Raw genomic sequence first — 22,021 nt, 5'->3', positions numbered from 1 at the left:
TCCTTTTTGTGCAAACACATGTGCAAATACACACGCACACACACACACATACACTTCTACTTTCCATCAGAAAAGAAAATGAAGTAATTCATGCAATCACAAATGGTTAAACTGAAAAAAAAAAAAAAAAAAAAACCCCCCCCCCCCCCCCCGAAAAAAAAAAAAGAAGATTGAAACTCCTCTGTGTTGTCATTTGTTCTGAATACAGTATCTAGCTTTTTTCCCATTGATTCACTGACATAATGACAGCACAAATCATACATCTTTTTTTTTTAATAATAATTTATTCTTTGTATCATTCGAGGAACCTTCCTTAGTTCCACATCAATGGAAGTGGAAATCCTCAACATTTTGACACCAACTGCCGTACTTCACTAATTTGTCCCTGCATCCAAACATGTGACACTCTTGTCAGCTTTTTTCATATGTACTGCTTCAACTTCTGCACAGCATGGATGCAAGTTGTGCAGACAAAAAACACAAAATATTCAAGGCTTTCAAGCAAAAAAAAAAAAAAAAAAAAGAGAAAAATACATGTAAATGGATCGCCCAGCAAGCCAAGAAATAAAGGAGGATTTGACAGAAAGGAAAGGCCAGAAACTAAAAGAGAGAGAATATTAAAAAAAAAAAAAAAAAAAAAAAGAGGACATTTCTGGCACAGACTTTCCAGAAAGTGGGAATACTATTCATGCTGCGAGAGTCCTCAGCATCCCCACAGGGGCAATTCTTTTCCACCTATCAGTAAGACCCAGGTTTCGCGTCTTCAGGCCTGCGGTCACTGGTGCCAGTGGTTGAGAAAAACTCAAGCATCTGCTCCATCCCCTGTCCATTCTTGGTGATGCTCCTGTATTGCGACTGATATCAAGATAGCGTGCGCACACACTCATGCGTGAGTGCGTGCACATGAATACAAGTAGGCCACGCAAAATGGTGGATGATATCATGGTTTTTCTCCATTTAACACAGTCAGATCTTCAACATTCAGTATCAAGAACATTTTTAAAAAGTACTTTTATCAATGCCTATTTCTAAATGCAAGCACAGCATAAGTTGAAGTAAAAAATAAATATACACTGGAACAAAACCTGTCCCCCCTTGACCAAGTACAAGCTACACCCACTTTTAAGCCTCCATTACAATCAGTGTGGAGGGGCTTTCATTTCCCAAAACACTGGTACACTAGGGTCAAAATAACAGAGACAACAGATTCAAAATACTAATACATCACTTTCTAGTTCATCTGCATGCTAAACCCCTCTCTACAGTGAACAGAACAAACATAACTATTTTTCACACACAGGTGCCATTTTCACAGTACAAGAGACACGATACACGATAAGAAAAAAACAGAGAGAGGACTTCTTAAAAGAAGAAAAATAAATTCATGGCAGTCTGGAATATTTCAAGAATAAACACACTGACACATCAAACTGAAGTCCATGGGTCACTTGCGGAACACAACAAAACCTTTTGCACCTCCACCTGTCCTGTCTGGTCATGCCAACTTTGCAGGCATGCGATAGTTTTTGCAAGCTGTGTGCTTGCTGGTCAGCAACCTTGTTGGGCCCCAAGAACCACTGCTGGCGACTGTCAAACGACGGAAGATGGCATGGTTTGGTCACCTCATACGACATAGCACCCTCTCCAAAACCATCCTGCAAGGGACTGTAGAGGGAGGGCGCAGACGGGGGCAGCAGAGAAAGAGCTGGTCCGACAACGTCAAGGAATGGACCAAAATGACGATGCCAGATCTCCTCACGACAGCTGCCAACAGAACGGCGTGGCGAGCTATGACATCTTCCTCATGTCCCCCCAACAACCCCAGCGGTCGAGGGAATGAGTAAAGTGCGACATGGTGTTGCTTCCTTTCCAAGATCTTACCAACATTATGTTTTTTTCAGGCAAATACACAAGCTACAAGTGAGACAAGCATGCTGGTGCAACGCGATCTTCTTGCAGTCTACAGTTCCCTCTTTTACCTGCCCCTCATCCACAGGTGTGTGCATGGAATCCACAGTCTCTACATGACACAAACAAGCACTGGCAGAGCTCTTTAATGGGCGTGATAAGGCGTGATTGCTAAGCAGCTTCCATCCTCTCTCTCATTTTGAACTGTGGGATTCTGTTCACTTTGCTGCATCTGCTGGGGAACCCAGACAATTCTCACATGTGCCCTCAACAAAGCTCAGCAAAACGTAATACACAAACTATTTCACACACACAGTGATACCCGTTGCATGTGGACCAAAACACATACACGTTAAGTTGAGAGAGCGATATATACATATACATATATACACACACATATATATACATAAAAACAAAAATGATTTCAATTCTTCACATACCATTGCGCACTCAGTTGCACAGCACAGAACAACAGGCATTCACTGAAAATGACAAAAAGTGCTGCCATGGATTACTTACAAGCTGACGTGCAGTCTGAGCATTACAATCATTGTGATACCACATTTTCATTTCAGATCTTGCTCAGCCTGTGGATGTCAGCCCGGCTAACCTCCGGTAACCAGAAATTCAAACAAATGAGGCAGCTTTCAAGTTCTTGTTCACAGGAACCAAGCATTGCACAAACACACACGAAACAGAAATTCAAAGGAGAAGGAAGTATTGCACAAGCATGCATGTAGCAGAAACTCAAAGGAGATTGCTTTCAACTTCCTTCATCATCTTCTTCTTCGTTCGTGGGCTGCAACTCCCACTTTCACTCATATGTACATGATTCGGCTTTAACGTGTATGACTGTTTTTACCCTGCTATGCAGGCAGCCGTACTCCATTTGCGGGGGAGTAAACTTCCTTCAGAATCTCCTCTTCAACACCCAAACTTTGTAAAAATGTCCACATAAAAGGAATTCATCACTCAGTGCATGAACAACCATGGTGTCCATCACCAAGAAATTGTATGTCAACATTGTGGAATTCAAGGAAAGAAAACCACTGTAAGGTGTGAGGTGTGTTCTGTTTGTTAGGACTGGACATATGCCAGTGTTTTTCTTTTCTTTTCATTTCATCCTAGTCCCTAAAGCAGAAGTAAACTTTTCGTCTTGATGTAAAGGAATATTTTGATAATCACTGATGTTAATAACCTGTTCATGCCATGATCTTCTTCTTCTTCTTCCTCTTCTACATTCATTTAGGCCCAACACTCGGCTTACATCACAGACTGACATAAGTTTGCATTTGGGCCAACAGCAAAGTGAGAGCTGTATTATCAATGGTTTCTCCAGTCAATGGGAAACCATTTACAGCTTAGTCTTTTGTGAAAGACTATGACTCTCAAACTAGGAGGCAAAATTGCACTGGCTCTTAGTGCTGCAGCCTTGTGGGCTAGTTGGCCTTTGGGAACCATCCCAACGCCGACTGTCCTAAAACCCTCTTGGCCGAGAGAGTGGGGATGTAACTTGGGCAAGACACTCTCCACTATAATCCAATTCTAGCCCAAATAGTCGGAACAGCAGTTGCCTCCTCTGCTGTTCTGATGGTCATAGTCGGACACGACTGACTGTCATATACATTCATGGGCTGAAACTCCCATGTTCACTTGCATATAAGCATGGGCTTGTGTCCGTTTTTACCCTGCCATGTAGGCAACCATTCTCCGTTTTGGGGAGGGTATTCATGCCATGATAAAACACATCTCAAAATCTGACGGTCACAGTGGACATTCAGTGCTTCACCAGAAAATGCTGGTGTCCAGTCACCATGTGCACAGCAACATCTGTCATGTTGTGATCAGGAATAGAGGTAACGCGTCTGCCTAGGAAGCGAGAGAGAATCTGAGCGTGCTGGTTCGAATCACGACTCAGCCGCCGATATTTTCTCCCCCTCCACTAGACCTTGAGTGGTGGTCTGGACGCTAGTCATTCGGATGAGACGATAAACCGAGGTCCCATGTGCAGCATGCACTTAGCGCACGTAAAAGAACCCACGGCAACAAAAAGGTTGTTCCTGGAAAAATTCTGTAGAAAAATCCACTTCGATAGGAAAAACAAATAAAACTGCACACAGGAAAAAATACAAAAAAATGGGTGGCGCTGTAGTATAGCGACGCGCTCTCCCTGGGGAGAGCAGCCCGAATTTCACACAGAGAAATCTGTTGTGATAAAAAGAAATACAAATACAAATACCCCTACTTTTTTTCTTTTTTCTTTTCTTTTTTTTTTTTTTTTTTACTGGCATTTGCACCAACCCATCGGCAAGCTTTCACTCTCCCCCTTGACTCTTCAAGCGTTTTCTGGTTCATCTAATCTGCGAACTCTGCAACTGAAACCAGAAACTTTTGTTCAAAAAGCAACATTGACAACTCACCTGTTTACAAACTATCACACACTCATGAGACTCGCTACAACCAACAATACACACACAAACAAAAAAACAACCATTAAAGAAACAGCAAGTCTTAGAAATCCAAGGGGCGGGCGGGGTTTGGTATGGGGGTGACATCAAGAACGACAACGGTACGCACACTTCCAGTCAGACCAGAATCAATCCGAGTCACACAGTTTCTTCATCAGACTGAAAATGAATACTGCTCCTGTTCAGTATAAGCCACTTGATGGTGAAGACGTGTTCCACAGTAGAGGGTGAAACCACACTGGGTAGCTTCAGTGAAAACTATATAGCAATCCAAAACTAGTTTGTATATAAACTCTGTGTCTGCCCCCCCACCCCATCCAAAAAAAATAAATAAATAAATAAAAATAAAAATCAGGCAGCATCAAAGAGAACTGTCTGAATCACAGCCTTCACTGCTTTTGGCCACAGTGTGTGATTTGATTTTCAAAAGCACAGACAGTCCAAGATACAGAGACATGTGAAAGGAGCACATCCAAAATACTTGTATAAAATGACGCGTCAAAATGACATACATTTACAGCAATGCATGGCAATGTGTGCAACGAAAGAGGCAGCAAAGACTTCAAAATGTCAGGAAGTTCACACACACACACACACACACACACACACACACACAGAGAGAGAAAGCAGCAAAGCACTACAAAGCACCACAAACAACTGTACAGTACAAGGTTTCAACAGCTCAACTTTTCACCCAAGAGACTATCTTTGTAACAAAGCTTCAGTTTGAGATTCAGTTTCTTAAACTAAGGGTAAGCTTCTAACACGCAAAAAGAATATTTGTCTTGAAACAGCTAAATAATTTTCCCTAATGAAACACATGATTATCCTAACAAATTATTTATTGCTTTGTACTGACAGCAAACTTGCCTCCTGCCCCTATCAAATCAAAAGCTTGGTTTATCTCAACCTAAACAGATTATGTGAACATGCATCATAATATCACACACAATGAGACTTTCTACAATTGTACAGATGACAATTCATTCATGTCTGCAAGTGCTGTGTGTATCAAGCATTGCGGTTCACACTCACCACACACACACATATATATACACACATACATAAACAAAGAAAATCTGTAGACATTGCACCAATACATATCACAGGAATGTCATGTTCCGAGATTCAACAGAAGAAAAGACCATTCTAGATAATGAGCAAAACACAGAAGTACCCATTTCAAAGCTGCTCCAATATTCACTCCCTTTTCAGGCAATAATCCAGGAACTGCTTCAAACCACCCGGACCAGAGTCCTAAAGGCAAACTTCCGAAGCCCTAAAGCATATCCATGGAAACCAAAGGCAGACTTATCAATACAGTCTTTTTTTCACACTCTCACCTATCAGTGACAGACCCAGACTCTGAAGAAAGCCCTGGAGTGAAATCTCACAATATGATGAGATGTCTCCAGCGAGCAGCTAGCAAAAAACCCAGAAGGGACAAGGTCAGAAACAATGACATCAAAAGATGGTTGTTGCTACACCTGTCAACCAGTACATAGTGCACCAACGCATGAAGTGGTTAGTCACCTGACAAGAATGCCAGGCAAACAGCCTACCCTGCAAGCCTACAACATTGAAGCATTCAGGCTTCAAAGCCAGAGAAAACCATGCCAGCAGTGGATTGACCGAGTTTCAGACAGGCTCAGAGCTTTAAAAACAAGAGAGGCAAGGCCTTCAAGACTCACTTGTGATACACTTAAAAATATAAAAAAATCTAATTGTTAAAATGTGTTCTGTATTTGTTATTATAAAGCTTCGTGTTAAAAAAAAAAAAAAAAAAAAAAAAAAGCCCTGTACACTGAGAGTAAAACACACAAGCTTTTTATGTATTGAGTATAATTTCAAAATGTAATGTTTAGGATGAGAAAGATCAGTTTAAAGCAAATTAAGTCCCCTAGCATTAATTACAGAATAATTTCCCTTTTTTTACTATCTGCACCAAAACGTTTGCAAAATAAATAAAACTTCCATGCTTAGCAAAAGAAGTTCCTGTTTGAACAAAAAATGATAATAATGACTGCTCTTGTTGTTGTGTCAGAATATCAGATCACAGTGCCAAGTTTAGAGAATACAAAAAATATATATATAACAGTAAATGCAGTTTGCATATAATTAGGCTTCATATTTTATTTTTTTGTGCCCATCCCAGAGGTGCAATATTGTTTTAACCCCTAGGCTGCCTGCATGACGAGATAACTCGTCATTGCAAGCATGTATGCTTCGCTGCCACAATGACGAGATAACTCGTCATCGAAATATTCTGACTTTTCCCTGGTTTGCATTCACTTCGTTGACAAAAATAGTGGTAGCTTTAGCCTGGGGAATCTCTCTAGATTCTATTCATAGCTAGAAACCCCATCTACGTCATGAAGCAGTCCTTTATTTGAACGTTTTGGTTGGGTCACTGTCCAAGTGTTTGCCTGACTTCTCTCCTCGCTCGCTCAACAAAATGTCGGACTGACGCCATGCTCAAGACATGCGATCGTGACGAACTAAATCAACCAAGATTTCTTTCTTTAGCTGATGCTCAGAAAGAATTGAAGCGTAAATTCGAAGGAGAAGATAGTGATGAACATTTATAGGATGATCTGATAGAAAATAAAGGGAGCAATCAAGAGAGTGGCCAAGATGCGACTGTCAGTGAGTGATGCCGGCTGTACAGATGTTAGCAGTCGACAGATGACCGAATTAGCAGCAGAGCGATATTCTTGGCACGCAGCCAACGCGGTCTGATGAGAACTGAATCAAGTGACCGTGTGAGAGGGGTGAGGAGGAGGGGGGGTGGAGACTGAGTTAGAGATATATATATATTGTGGTTGTTCTAGTATGATTTTGTGTTTGCAGATATCCATTTGTCCAGAAAATATGATGTTTTTGTGCAAATTACCTGACTAATGTTTGTAATGAACAAGTTGAAAATTTGACAAAAAACAAAACACTGATTTCAAAACAACAGCATGTCACTTAAAATACATAAAATGGGAAAACAGCATGTGTTTTGTATTCTTTATTCATTTACCTTTCAGAAAATATATACTTTTATGGGTCTTTCTCCAATAACAAAGAGCACAGAATTTTTGGAAAATTTATACCCGTTTTTGGGGAAAAAACCCTGGCAAATAGATTTCAATTAAAATTTATTTTCCTGGCAGCGAAAGGGTTAAACAAGATGACTGGAAAGAACTGCATTTTTCCTATTTTTATGCCTAATTTGGTGTCAATTGACAAAGTATTTGCAGAGAAAATGTCAATGTTAAAGTTTACCACGGACACACACACACACACACACAGAGACAACCGAACACCGGGTTAAAACATAGACTCACTTTGTTTACACAAGTGAGTCAAAAAAGGGGAACAAACTTAAATACTGACATGTCTTATATTTCATCAAGTGTTTGAAAGAGACAGGGGCTTAACTTACATGCCAATGTGTCTCATAACCTGAAAAATATTATGCTCACTGCAAACAGGAACCAAAGAAAATGACTAACATGCTGACAGTAATCAATATGGAAATGATGAGACACTGACAAACAGAATATGACAATAGTTTCAGGTTGCTACAGGGAGCATTCTTGCTTTCTGATCTTCTATTATCATGAAAGGGAAGACGGTGGACTGACAACACTGCAGAATCGATGGGAAAATTATTCGCATGGACCCAGACTCAAACACACAACTGACAGACCTGGAGGAATCTGGTGAACGGTTCTTCTGTGTGGCACCCTGATGAATCTTCAAAGAGTTAACTCTTTCCATACTAACGGCGAAAGAGACGACGTTGACAGCGTTTCACCCCAATTACCATCATCAAAATATTGCAAGCGGAAGGCTCTTATACTGAAGACGTAAATGTTGACAAAGAATACCACAGTTCTGACGACGGAAGCTAAAGGTTGGGTCATTCAGACACCCACTGGACATCCGAGGGGTCTGTGTAGAGGAGAAGAGAGGACTGGCCGTACTGAGTGAGTTAAGGGAGAAGAACAAGAAGACAATCACATCACAGATACCTCAAGCTGAAAGTTATGAACAAAATTACAAACCAAGCAAGAGAAACATTCAAATCTTTTCAGTCAACTCTGTACAGGAGTCACATATATCAATGTAAAGGGGGAGACCTGGGGGTGATGTGGACATGAGTTTATTGGTAAACTCCTTTTTTAAAAGCGAACTCCAGTTTTGGGTGCAAAACTGCAATCAAATTCGTCCATCCAATAAAACGTAAGTGATATTGGAAGATATTGCGTAATCAAGTTCTGATTCATCCATCACACTCAGGTCTATTTGCAAATATTTCTTGACAAACCATCCACACTGCTAAAAAAAAAAAATTACAACAGCACTGATACCGTGCTACGCATGAGAGCAAAGTAAGAGTGGATGTCAAGTGGAGAATGTCTAACGTGAACTGCCTAATGTTTGAAAAAAAAAAAAAGAAAAAAAGAAAAAAAAAGGCTCCACAGAAGTGAGTAATTTCTGTGATTGCTGCAATGGAAAAGAACACGCAGGTCTGTGCATTCATTTTATCTGTCAAAGAAGTGTACTGTACTCTAACTGTATTGCACTGCACTGCATTGCATCGTATTGTGTTACTTTCTCATCACAGTGCAGTGCCAACCTTTTTATTTCCTTTTGTCCAAAAACAATATGCATCTGTTTACCCACTAACAAAATTTTGTTTGGTACAACTCTACTGTTGTCATGGGTTCTTTTATGTGCGCAAAGTGCAAGCTGCACATAGGACATCAGTTTATCATCTCAACCAGAAGATTAGCATCCACTGTATCACCACTCATAAATATATGTATGCAATTAACATTACCTTACAGAGACATGTGTACTATTACAAAACAAAATAACCATGGTAGATGGTGACATTAACAGCAAAGCAACAACAACAACAAAAAAGTAACAGTTTGTAAAAACGGAAACAACACACACACACACACACACACACACACGAAATAAACGTAAGCGTGGAAGATTACATACTTCATAAACTCTGGTGCAATCACGCCATGAAACGCTATGAAGAAATGATAACTGATGCCAAAATCCCAACTCATCATGAGCAAGTACTGACACTTCTTGTTGGCATCAGAGAGGTAAAGTGTGGTAGGCAGGTATGAGTGGGGGTCAGGGGGGTTGCGGGGGCGGGGGGGGGGAGGGAGAGTGGAAGTATCTGGAATACATGTTTTGGAGATAAACAACAACTGCTGTTACATAAATCATTAGCAAAATAAGTGTGTGTGTGTGCATGGGCATCCTGCCTGTGGAATGAAAAACAGTGGCATTGGCTATAAAGTCCAAGTAACAACAACACTGACAATGCAAGACCATGTGGAAAAAAAAAAAAAAAAAAGTATTAAAAAAAAAAAAAAATTTTTAAAAGGTAGAAGATCCCACAGACTTGTACAACCATCAGTGAAGTGCATTCTCATCCACTGTGTCTAAGAAGGGCATAGCAAGGCAAGGCCCAGTCATCTCCTACCGCCGTTTTTAACTCTCTCCATACAAACGGCGAAAGAGACGACGTTAACAGCGTTTCACCCCAATAACCACCACCATCAAAATATTACCAGCAGAAGGCTCTTACACTGAAGAGGTGAATGTTGACAAAGAATACCACAATTCTGATGACGGAAGCTAAAGGTTGGGTCATTCAGACACCCACTGGACATCCGAGAGGTCTGTGTAGAGGAGAAGAGAGGACTGGCCGTACTGAGTGAGTTAAACTTCTATAACCGGAAAGTCATGTTAACAACCCATTCACACCTGGGTGCAGTGATGAAATTCAAGTAAAGTACGGGGTCTCAAACCCCTGATCTTTGGTGAACACTGGATCAGACAGTCCAACGGCTGGGCTGTCTCTGCCACGGTGCCTGTTGACCAAGTGGGGGTGCCTTCTTTTTTATGAGGGATGAAGACGCTGTACGGCTCTGCGATAAATGTCTACGGCCTGCACACTTTTCAATGAAATCTTTCAAGCTGTTCGGTTCTTTTTAGGATAGAGCAGGCATCATAAACTGCACCATTTCAGGCAGATTGGTCTCACTTTTTTTGGTGGGAGGGTGCAAAGGGTGTGTGTGTGGGGTTTGGGCGTGGGGGGGGGGGGGGGTTGTGTTTTGGGGAGATTCATGTTCATCAGGTTGATGGCACTGGTGATTGTGTGCGTGTGTGTGTGTGCATGCGTGCGTGTGTGTGTGTGTGTTTGCAGGATTGTGTTAAACACTGTTTGCAATCTTTGACCTGAGGTGAAAAACAAAAAAGCAGAGATCACGGCACAGTAACATTTAGTATTTCAAAACAAATTCACACTTGACCAATGAGCAGTTGAGAAAGGGCCTGCTTCAACAACGACAGACAGACAAACTAAAGGATAACAAAGTGCCAACAAAACACAACCTTCATCACAGTATCACATTATGCTTTTTGTGTTTTTTGCGTAATACACCACCACCAGTGCTAAAGGACATGACACCAGGGCAGAGGTCAAGGCAAGGTCATGGTCACAAAGAGGTCAGAGGTCACAAGGTGGTGTTGGAAGAGGTGGAGGGGGACTGTACATGAGGCAGAACATGGTCGATGTGTTTCTTGGCTTCAGAGGAGAAATCCTGAGCTTCCGTTTTGAGGGCCTGAATCACCCACTCCATGGCCACCCGACCCTGTCGCACACACACGCACACACACACACACACACACACACACAGTTAATACATTCACTGGCTGGTTGCCAGAAAGTGGTGCTGCATTCTTTTTTTCAATAAAATATCATTTGTATATATGTCATATGTTTCGTTTTTTTAAATGACATTTTTTTCTTTATACAATAATGCAATGGATACAAAGGAGAAAAAAAAGAAGTAAAATACACACACACATTTTCAAAATATTCAAAATAAAACAAGTTTTCTATCAGTGAAAATGTAAGAAAAACACGAGTTAATTCAAATCATTTGTAAAAAAAATATGTTGGTAATGGTGTACTAAGTAACACAACCAGAATCCACAAACAAGATAAATATGCAGGGCCAAAACATGTGTAATCCAAATAAACACTGATTTGCTGAAGCCTGTCGCTTTTCAAAATTGAAACAACGATTCAAACGTCAGGAGCTTTCTGTGAGCAGGTTTTTGTAATAATACCAATGGCAGAAAATTTAGTTAGTTGGAAAATTAATAATGCTATATCAGTAGTTGTTTTTCTATTTTATACCAGTGGTATTGAAACCAGACTGATTATTGCGCCACCTACACTTAAAAATGTTGGGTTTAGCCACGGGTTATCATAAAAATCAAATGCCATATCAGTCTTAATGTTTTCATCACACACAAACAAATCACAGTATTCAGTTCATCTCCAATTTGCAGGTTATTTCACAAGTTTTGTCTGCACGTGTTTCCAGCACAATGATGTGATGAAGCAGACCATTACCAACAGTTCCCAGTCACTGCTGGGGATTATCAGCCACAGAACAATTGACCACAACCCCCCTACCGAATGATCCACCAGCCACAATCCCCTACAAAACGATCAGCCATAATCCCTGTCAGAACAATCAATCAACCACAATCCCCTCTACACAATGATCATCCACAATCCCCAACAGAACGATCAACCACAATCCTCTAAAAGAACGATCAGCCACAACCACAATCACCCACAGAAGGATCAACCACTATCACTTACAAAACAATCAGCCATAATCCCCTACAAAATGGTCAGCACAATGATCATCCACAATCCCCAACAGAACGATCAACCACCATCCTCTAAAAGAACGATCAGCCACAACCACAATCGCCCACAGAAGGATCAACCACTATCACCTACAAAACAATCAGCCATAATCCCCTACAAAATGGTCAGCACAATGATCATCCACAATCCCCAACAGAACGATCAACCACCATCCTCTAAAAGAACGATCAGCCACAACCACAATCGCCCACAGAAGGATCAACCACTATCACCTACAAAACAATCAGCCATAATCCCCTTACAAAATGCTCAGCCTCCGTCCCCTACAGAAGGACCAGCCATAATCCCCTCCCTACCTTTCCAGCGTTTCTGGAGATGGTGTCGGTCATCAATGACTCCATCTTGTTGCGCAACGGCAGCCCTCGCACACTGACCATGGCCTCTTGGTGCAGGATGGTCCTGAAGGTGGACCACAGAAAGAGAGAGAGAGAGAGAGAGAACTTGTAATCACTGGAGAAATAAAAGACAGATCTATTTTTTCAATTTACAGAGCATGACATAGAGACACGTGCTCAAGAAGACCAGAGTGACAAAGACAGTCTGATACATAATATTCATTCACACATTCACACACACACACACACACGCGCGCACGCACGCATACACACACACACACACAAAAGTTTGTATATATTATGCAACAAACAGCCACATCTTACAACAGGACGAGGGGCAAGAGAGAGGTGTATGCAGTCTTTAGACTTTAAAATTAACATCTAAAATTCATCGCATTGCACAGGCCATGCGCTCTCCCTGAAAAAAGCAAATGAAATTTCAATAAGAGAAATCTGTTATAACAAAGAGTTATAATAATAATAATAATGGACATTTGTTGAGCGCTTTCCTCCCTTAAAGAGAGCTCAAAGCGCTTTACAATAAACATCAAACACACACGCGCGCGCTCACGCAATAACTCACAAAAGAAAGAAGAAAAATAATGATTTAGCGCACAATAATATAAAACAGATTCAGAGACAACGCGTATTACATAATTACACACACACACACACACACAACGAAAGAGAGAGTGAGTTTGCATGGCTTATAACTGAAAAGGTATGGAAGGTCTATGGATAGGCGTTTTCAAAAAGATGTGTTTTTAGACCAGTTTTGAAAGACTGAAATGAAGGAGAGTGCAAAGATCTTGAGGTAAACTGTTCCAGACATAAGGAGCTGAATAAGAAAAGGAAGAATCACCGAAGAATCGGGTTTTAACACGGGGAGCAAGTAGCCGCCGTGAATCGGAAGATGATCTGAGTTGTCGACGGGGTGTGTAGGTTTGAATCAATTCTCTCAGATACTAAGGAGCAGCACCCAAAATGGAGTTGAAGGTGAGAATTGCAACTTTGTGCTGAATGCGGGCAGAGATTGGTAACCAGTGGAGAGAACGCAGAAGATGAGTGATATTGTCAGTCTTTTTGGTTCTAAAGATTAATCTTGCTCCTGTGTTATACAACACAATACAATACAAATTGCGTAATTCATATGATATGCTCATGAGCCTTCAGATAAATGTCACACTGACTGTTAATTAAAGGAAGTTGCAATAATCTACCCAGCTGGTCTGCTGACTCTGTGAGTGATGTCTGTGTTCAAACACGCATGAAACAAGACAGACCAAAAAAAACCCAGAAAGACAGAGATGGGGGCAGACGTGAGAGAAATTCACACACAGACACACACACTCTCTGTTCAATCTGACACCACTTCCCTGAGATTGTCAACAATAAAGAATCAGGGTTCTTTCTTTCTTTTTTTCCTTTTTTTTTTTTTTTTTGGAAAAGAAAAAAAGTAGTGCCAGTAATGGTTTGTTTGTTTTTTTTACCCCACCAAACATCTACTTACTTGCTGCTGTCTTGTGGATCAGGAAAGTATGATAAGACCTCATTTATGGTGACCACATTGCAAAATGTTATCTGAAACAAACACAGCAACAGTCTGAATAGTGTGAGCGGCAGAACAGGGTTTCCTCAGGTGTGTGTGGCCCCTTGGTGACCTAAACGCTGATAATTCCCTGTGGATCGCTGATGCTGGGACGACGGGCGCAATAGCCGAATGGTTAAAGCGCTGGACTTTCAATCTGAGGGTCCCGGGTTCGAATCACGGTGACGGCGCCTGGTGGGTAAAGGGTGGAGATTTCTGCGATCTCCCAGGTCAACATATGTGCAGACCTGCCAGTGCCTGAACCCCCTTCATGTGTATATATAAGCAGAAGATCAAATACGCACGTTAAAGATCCTGTAATCCATGTTAGCGTTCGATGGGTTATGGAAACAAGAACACACCCGGCATGCACACCCCCGAAAGCAGAGTATGGCTGCCTACATGGCGGGTTAAAAACAGTCATACACGTAAAAGCCCACTGGTGTATATATGAGTGAACGTGGGAGTTGCAGCCCACGAACGCAGAAGAAGAAGAAGATGCTGGGACTGCGACAGATGAACCCGGGTGTGGCCATGTCTGGAGGACTTGGAATGAGCGGTGTTGGAGTAATGCTACTGAAATATGGTGTAGATGATGGGGCAGCAAAAAACAAAAAAAAAACAAAAACAAACAACAACAACATGGGCACAGTCTGTATAAATATCACGTTCTCCACCACAACATGCTTGACATCTCACAGTGGTGAACACCGACTTCAACTTTACACTGCAACAAACAAATCTGATAAAAAGACAGTGATAAAATCACTCCTTGTTTGAAAATATGACCATTGAAAATAAATACATCGCAAACAGACACCTTTTTTTTTCCTTCCTTCTTTTTTTTTTTTTTTTTCACTTAGCCATTTTCATGAGAAAAGTTTTAAAACAATATATCTTTTTTATGAAGTCAAAACTGGCAGAAAAGTCATACATTTTTCATTCCTGATTTGGGAAAGGGAAGGTGAATGGAGTAAATGGGTGTCAGGAGAGGATGGAGGGGGCCACCACCTGCAGTGCTATGATCACAATAAATTCTGGAGCATGGCGTTCAACCTTTCTGGCACGGTGCCAGTGTTCTTGGGGATTGCCCACTTGACTCAAGAAACCTAAGCTGGTGAACATGTTTTAGTCATTCGGATGAGACAATAAACCGAGGTCCCGTGTGCAACATGCACTTAGCGCACGTAAAAGAACCCACGGCAACAAAAGGGTTGTTCCTGGCAAAATTCTGTAGAAAAATCCACATCGATAGGAAAAACAAATAAAACTACATGCAGGGAAAAAAAAAAAAAAAGGGTGGCGCTGTAGTGTAGCGACGCGCTCTCCCTGGGGAGAGCAGCCCGAATTTCACACAGAGAAATCTGTTGTGACAAAAAGAAATACAAATACAAATACAAATGTTCTGCCCTGTGTGGGTAGATTGTATTGTATTACTCTTTTTTGTCACAACAGATTTCTCTGGGTGAAATTCAGGCTGCTCTCCGCAGGGAGAGCGCGTCACTACACTGACAGCGCCACCCATTTTTTTCTGCCTGCAATTTTATTTGTTTTCCTATCCAAGGGGATTTTTTCTTCAGAATTTTGCGAGGAACAACCCTTTTGTTGCCATGGGTTCTTTTACGTGTGCTAAATGCATGCTGCACACAGGACCTCGGTTTATCGTCTCATCCGAATGACTAGCCTCCAGACCACCACTCAAGGTCTAGTGGAAGGGGAGAAAATACTGGTGACTGGCGGTGTGATTCGAACCAGTGCGCTCAGGTTCTCTTGCTTCCTGGATGGACGCGTTACCTCTAGGCCAACACTCCACATGTGTACAGAGCTGTGGAGAACTTGTTGACGTGTGTCTATGTTTTCAGCTGTTCTGTCAACCCTTTTTTTTTTTTTCACCACCACCGTTGTAGTCTTTGTTGTTTTATAAATCCTAGATCCTAGGTGCATGTTGATTGATACATATAATATTAAAAGTATTCCATGAATCGCTGACAAAACAAAAATTGGTATGACATGGACAATGCTAATACTGTAAAATGGATACTGAAGTGTTTACTGACATGATGTTCATGTTTGGTGTTCAACCTGTCCTGACCACAGTATGAAGAGAATTTGTTTTCCCATGTAGTTATTAGTTTTTATCAGTTTTCCCAAACAGGAATCAGATCCAGACTGTTCAGATGCAGGACTACATTACTGGAGTGATGGCCTAGAGGTAACGCGTCCGCCTAGGAAGCGAGAGAATCCGAGCGTGCTGGTTCAAATCACGGTTCAGCCGCCGATATTTTCTCCCCCTCCATTAGACCTTGAGTGGTGGTCTGGACGCTAGTCATTCGGATGAGACGATAAACCGAGGTCCCGTGTGCAGCATGCACTTAGCGCACGTAAAAGAACCCACGGCAACGAAAGGGTTGTTCCTGGCAAAATTCTGTAGAAAAATCCACTTCGATAGGAAAAACAAATAAAACTGCATGCTGGAAAAAAACAAAAAAATGGGTGGCGCTGTAGTGTAGCGACGCGCTCTCCCTGGGGAGAGCAGCCCAAATTTCACACAGAGAAATCTGTTGTGATAAAAAGGAATACAAATACAAACACAAATACAAATAAAGTGGACAGCTGGATGAGTGCCAGTAAGCTGAGTAACTGCACTGGAGGGAGAAACTTGGATGTGTCACAGACAAGAGGCATACATCCGTATCTCAACTATGAGCTCCACTTGACCTTTTGCCTCAACGATGTATCACTTCCACATCCTCTTACCCAAGTACTCCAGAAGAGGGTGTTGTCAACTTCCCCTTTGTTTATTTCCCATTTGATTTTTTTTCTTCTTCGCACAACAGAATATGACACACACCATATGAGATACGGTATACAAAATAAAATAAAAAACCAACAAACAAGACTCAATTTTGTTTCATTTGTGCATGCACACTTTATCAATTTGTTCAATAACTAATACTGTACAAATTTGAGACAGCTGGTCTTCGAATGAAAAGACTGACAGGAATGTTGAATGAAAGAATTCTTGTGTGACTTGATTATAATTATGTTCATTTGCTTCACTTCTATGAATCAAGAACACCACCACACACCAACATTGGATGACAACTCAGTTTCAGTAGCTCAAGGAGGCGTCACTGCGTTCGGACAAATCCATATACGCTACACCACATCTGCCGAGCAGATGCCTGACCAGCAGCGTAACCCAACAAGCTTAGTCCACCACGTCCAGCCCAATGACCGCCGGGTTGTGGGGGTTGGGGTACTTCCTCCACGACAACTATAATGCCTCACTCAGACTGAGTCATTGCTTGTGGATTGTACTGAAGGAATCAGTGGTGTTGCATCCATTTGTTCTATGAGACAAACATGCTGTACATTCGGGCACACTACTTAACACAGGACTCACATTTCTCGTTTTCAGCGTGAACGTTCTCTTCCCAGGATCCACTTGCGAGTGTTCACTTGCGTAACATACACGATCCATTCCGATCAACTGAAAAAAGAAGGCAAGGCAGGCAGGTTAAGTTTAACAAATCAAATATGCACACCAACCACACACACACACACACACACACACACACCTTTAGCGTACACCTTCATAACATACACACACCTTTACCATACACCTTGATAACACACACACACACACGCACACACACACACACACACAAGATACATTCCACTGTCTGGCCTCTACCCTTTGACCTGTCTGGCTTGGGTGGCCCTACCAGGAGCATAAGCTCCTGCCGGCAAAGCCGTAGGGGTCAAAACAGTGACACAATACAATACAATACAATACAATATAATACAATGCAATGCAATGCAATGCAATGCAATGCAGAACCACTCACTTTGGTAACCCAGCCCGGCAGTCCCCAGGCCGTGCTCAGGAGGCGGTGACTGTGCAGAACACCTTGCTGGTCCACTGACCGATCCACCACGTCCAGCCCAATGACCGCCGGGTTGTGGGGGTTGGGGTACTTCCTCCACGACGCTGTCACTACTGTTTCCCAGGGGTGACTGCAATGGGGAAGCAAATGTAACCCACCTCAGGTTTTGGAGGAAAGCATATAAAATTTTTTTTTTTTTTTTTTTGGTTCAAATTTTGTGTAACCCGAGGTGAGTTACACAAAATGACACATGGTCTGACCATAAACGTGAACAGGTGAACAGAAACAACAAAGGTTATATCACAGTGGAAAAAAAAACAAACTATCTCAAGTAAAAAATATTTTTTAAAATGTGAGGCTCCACATACTGTCAATATACAGAGTTATGGGCGAAAATCTTCTCTGTGCACATATATATTGTGACTGAGTTAACGAATGTGGTGCCTCCCTGCCTGTGACAATTAATGAATTGCACTTCACGGTCATAAGGCAAGATAGAGATTCAGACAGAGACAAAGAGAGGTCTTCCCTTTTCGTGGCTGTTGTATGACCTTATCTTCCTCTTCTTGCAGATACCAAAATTCAATATCCTGATCATTAGGCTTACTGACATTACATGGACCAATCATACATTCAACAGTTCAAGCAAATGCAAAACAAAACAAACACACACACAAAAAAGAAAAGAAACACAAACACACAGAGACAATATGTATGTTTCTGTTCATTCAGGGCGCATACATGCATATACTGTCCTTGTGCTTGGTAATATTACCTGGGGACCCCACAGAAGTTTGCAGAAAAATTACAAAATGGCAATTACCTTTGTAGTAGTAGTAGCAGATAAGCAGTAATAAAGAAAGTGATATAGATGTGTGGCTTATGAACTTTTTTGTGGATGTAGTTATATTCATGGTGCTTCACTGATTATTTTTTTAACCATTTGTTTACTGAAGCTGTACAATAAAGAATTATTTTTTCTCATTTGCATCAAGTAAAGTCATAAATAAGTTTAACAACAAAAAAATTTTAATTTTTGAAAAAATAGTGTAATGACAAAGCACTATTTCAGTATTTGTATTTTGTATTTGTATTTCTTTTTATCACAACAGCTTTCTCTGTGTAAAATATGGGCTGCTCTCCCCAGGAAGAGTGCGTTGCTATACTACAGCGCCACCATTTTTTTTTCCTACGTGCATTTTCATTTGTTTTTCCTATCAAAGTTAAAAGAAGTGTAATCTTTTCATGTGCCTATGTAGTTCCTTCCACAACTGCTCACCAAGTCCACTGGTTGCATCCTGACTCCTTAAGAATAAAACCCTTCTTTTAACAGTCACTTTAATTCCCGCCTCATGGCAGTCTGGGCATCCCGATCATGCTATGAACATCCCTCCCAGACTCTGTGATACACAGCTTCCTTCTAGAATACCCCAGTCTCAACTTCATTCACGAAAGAATACAACCAAATGAAACAGAACTGTGTCAGTGTATGTTTTAGGTGGACGGTTGTTCCAAAAACATGACAATTGATTGGTTTGTGGTGTTCTCTTACTAGGATTGGTGATTGTTGCTCTTCTTCTTCTTCTTCTTTCCGTTACACGACCAACATCGACTTGCCGATGACTCTGTCGTGGTTCATGCATGCTGGGTATTTTCGTGTCTCCATAACCCACCGAACAGTGATATGGGTTACAGGATCTTTAACGTGCATATTTGATCTTCTGCGTGCGTATACACACGAAGGGGGTTCAGGCACTAGCACGACCTGGGAGATCGGAAAAATCTCCACCCGTTACCCACCAGGCGCCGTTACCGTGATTCGAACCCGGGACCCTCAGATTGAAAGTCCAACGCTTAAACCACTCGGCTATTGCGCTCTCACTCTCAGGCATTGGTCTGATAAAAAAAATGGAAGGGTGGTAGTATGGGGAAGGTTATCTGGTGCACTGTCATTAGCAGTGTCCCACACTGCATGACTTACACGTACACCCACCAAACCATTATTACCTAAAGTTGTAGTCGCACAATACCTGTGTGATAAATACAACTGTTGTCCTTAGAAACTAATAATACAAAACTTCCAATTCCGCGTGACTGACTTTGTCTTACTGAGAACAACATAATGTTGCAGTATGAGTTTGACTGATTAAGAGCAAGCTGTTCACTTTTATTGCTAACAATTCATTTCTGTGTTCCTTATTTCGATCTCCGAAGACACGGGCATGCTGATCTGAACTGAGATAACCGGCATTACTTTCGACAAGACACCGGCGTCGGTTGAGAGACAGTGGGGTGCGGAAGAGACAGAGGGAAAGAAAGAGGGTCTAAGCTCACTCAAAGGTGTGTTCAGAGGTCCAGAACTTCATTGTGCACTTGGACGGGCTGAAATTCACACCACGACAGTTTGATCCAGCACTTTTCGTCTGCTTCCTGAAGACCCGACCCGTGCACACTGACGTCACATGGTTTCCTGTTCAACACAAAAAGTGATGACGTTTGAGGCGGTGTTGACCCTGAGACGACTCCCTTACAGACTATTCCATGGGACACTTTAAGTTAAGACGCAGACTCTCGCACACGGAGACGAACATTCCATCGGCAAGGCCCAGAATATACGTGCGCGGGTCAGGCCAACATAACCCATACAAAACATGCACATTTCCCTTGAAAATGCGCTGGTTATCGGAATAAGGATGAGATCCTTTTCACCGTGTTTGGTCACTGAGCCTTTACTGACAAGAATACTGTCATGCTTCTCTCGAGGAGGATGTTAAAGAGAGAAGGTGAGAGAAGGTCGACAGTCTTGTTCGCCTCTGACTGCCGTCCCAAACCAGTCCCCTATGCCAGCTGCCATTGACTCGGAAGTACTGAGACTGCGCTGGTTGCCATGTAGTAGATGTCAGTGCTCCGGCTGTGACTCTGCCGATCAGGTTGGCGTTGATCAGTGTCTCACGGTCGACTGTAAGGCAGCATGCCATATCCTATCAAACGCTATCTTGAAGTCCACGAAGACGTTGTAGAGATCTTGCTCGTGTTGGAGGTACCTCTCTGGCGTACAGTATTCATGGACTGTACCGTCAGTGCTGCGCCGGCGCCCTGCTCTAAAGTCAGCCGGCCGGGCCTGTTCCTCAGCAATGATCGTTTCTGCTTGTGACTTCTATCTGCCGTGTTTGGCCGCACGATCTTTAACAAGACTTTGCTCATAGGTGGGAGATTAACCTGATCGTGTGGCACTGCCGGAGTTCTTTTTGCGCAGCCGTTGTAAGGAAATGATTTTTTCAGTTTGCACAATCTTTATATGAGTAAGACTTTGCTCATGGGTGGGAGATTAACCTGATCGTGTGGCAGTTCTTGCGCACTTGTAACTGAGGAAATGATGCAGATTTACCGCGGTCAGCCGCAGAAATGTAATGACCGGCCTCCGCAGTTTTGTTGTTGTTGTTGTCAGTGTTCAACGTTGATTGATACTGTGGCTATTGTAGGAGTACCAAATCATGTATCAGCATACGCTGATTCTTGTGGCATAGTTTTCTGCTTACTGAAAATGGGCCCGGGGGACCGACTTGTCCTAACTGAAACCGTGGGCCACTGACATATCCCGACATGGGGCAAGTTGGCCCCTCCGTCCGTCAGTGTGTCGTTTGGTCAGAAATGAACAAAACTACCGAGTTATCCTACACTGAATATTTTGGCCATTGACTGATACCACAAACGTCAGCCTGTCACGGTAGGCAAGATATAATATACACTCAGTTTCAAACAACGAATTGTGCTTCTGACACGAGAATATTCCCCATACAGTTTAGGGCGGGCCGATTTTCTCCGGTCCCCCATTCAGTGATGTTAGGGATACGCCCCGGCCGAAGCCAAGCATGCACTGACACAGATATCGGTTAATTAATATTGTATTTGATTTAAAGGGACACGGACGGGTTAGCCAATATATATAGCTCCTTTGTGATGATAAATAACTCCGGTGCAGCTCAGTGCACAGTCTCTGGCCCAGTGATTTCACGCCGGGGCACCGGGCAGATGACTTAATTCGTGTTGTGTCATCT

The 22,021-nt window shown here is 42.1% G+C and overlaps 1 protein-coding gene across 1 annotated transcript; it reads right to left on the bottom strand.

The window, feature by feature from the left end:
• Nucleotides 1-7,807: 7,807 nt before the first annotated feature.
• On the bottom strand, nucleotides 7,808-20,754 carry LOC143300544 (PRELI domain containing protein 3B-like). Its single transcript, XM_076614294.1, has 6 exons — nucleotides 20,298-20,754; nucleotides 17,925-18,093; nucleotides 17,480-17,566; nucleotides 13,996-14,066; nucleotides 12,447-12,549; nucleotides 7,808-11,053 (listed from the first exon to the last, which is right to left on the bottom strand). Exons 1-6 carry the CDS (start codon nucleotides 20,327-20,329, stop codon nucleotides 10,916-10,918), a joined length of 600 nt encoding a protein of 199 aa, XP_076470409.1. The 5' UTR covers nucleotides 20,330-20,754; the 3' UTR covers nucleotides 7,808-10,915.
• Nucleotides 20,755-22,021: the final 1,267 nt, after the last annotated feature.

This window comes from Babylonia areolata, chromosome 26 (genome assembly GCF_041734735.1).
Source record: "Babylonia areolata isolate BAREFJ2019XMU chromosome 26, ASM4173473v1, whole genome shotgun sequence".
Lineage (NCBI taxonomy): Eukaryota > Metazoa > Mollusca > Gastropoda > Neogastropoda > Buccinidae > Babylonia > Babylonia areolata.
Note: the sequence above shows the minus strand (reverse complement) of the source record. Positions and strands in the feature narration are given on the sequence as shown.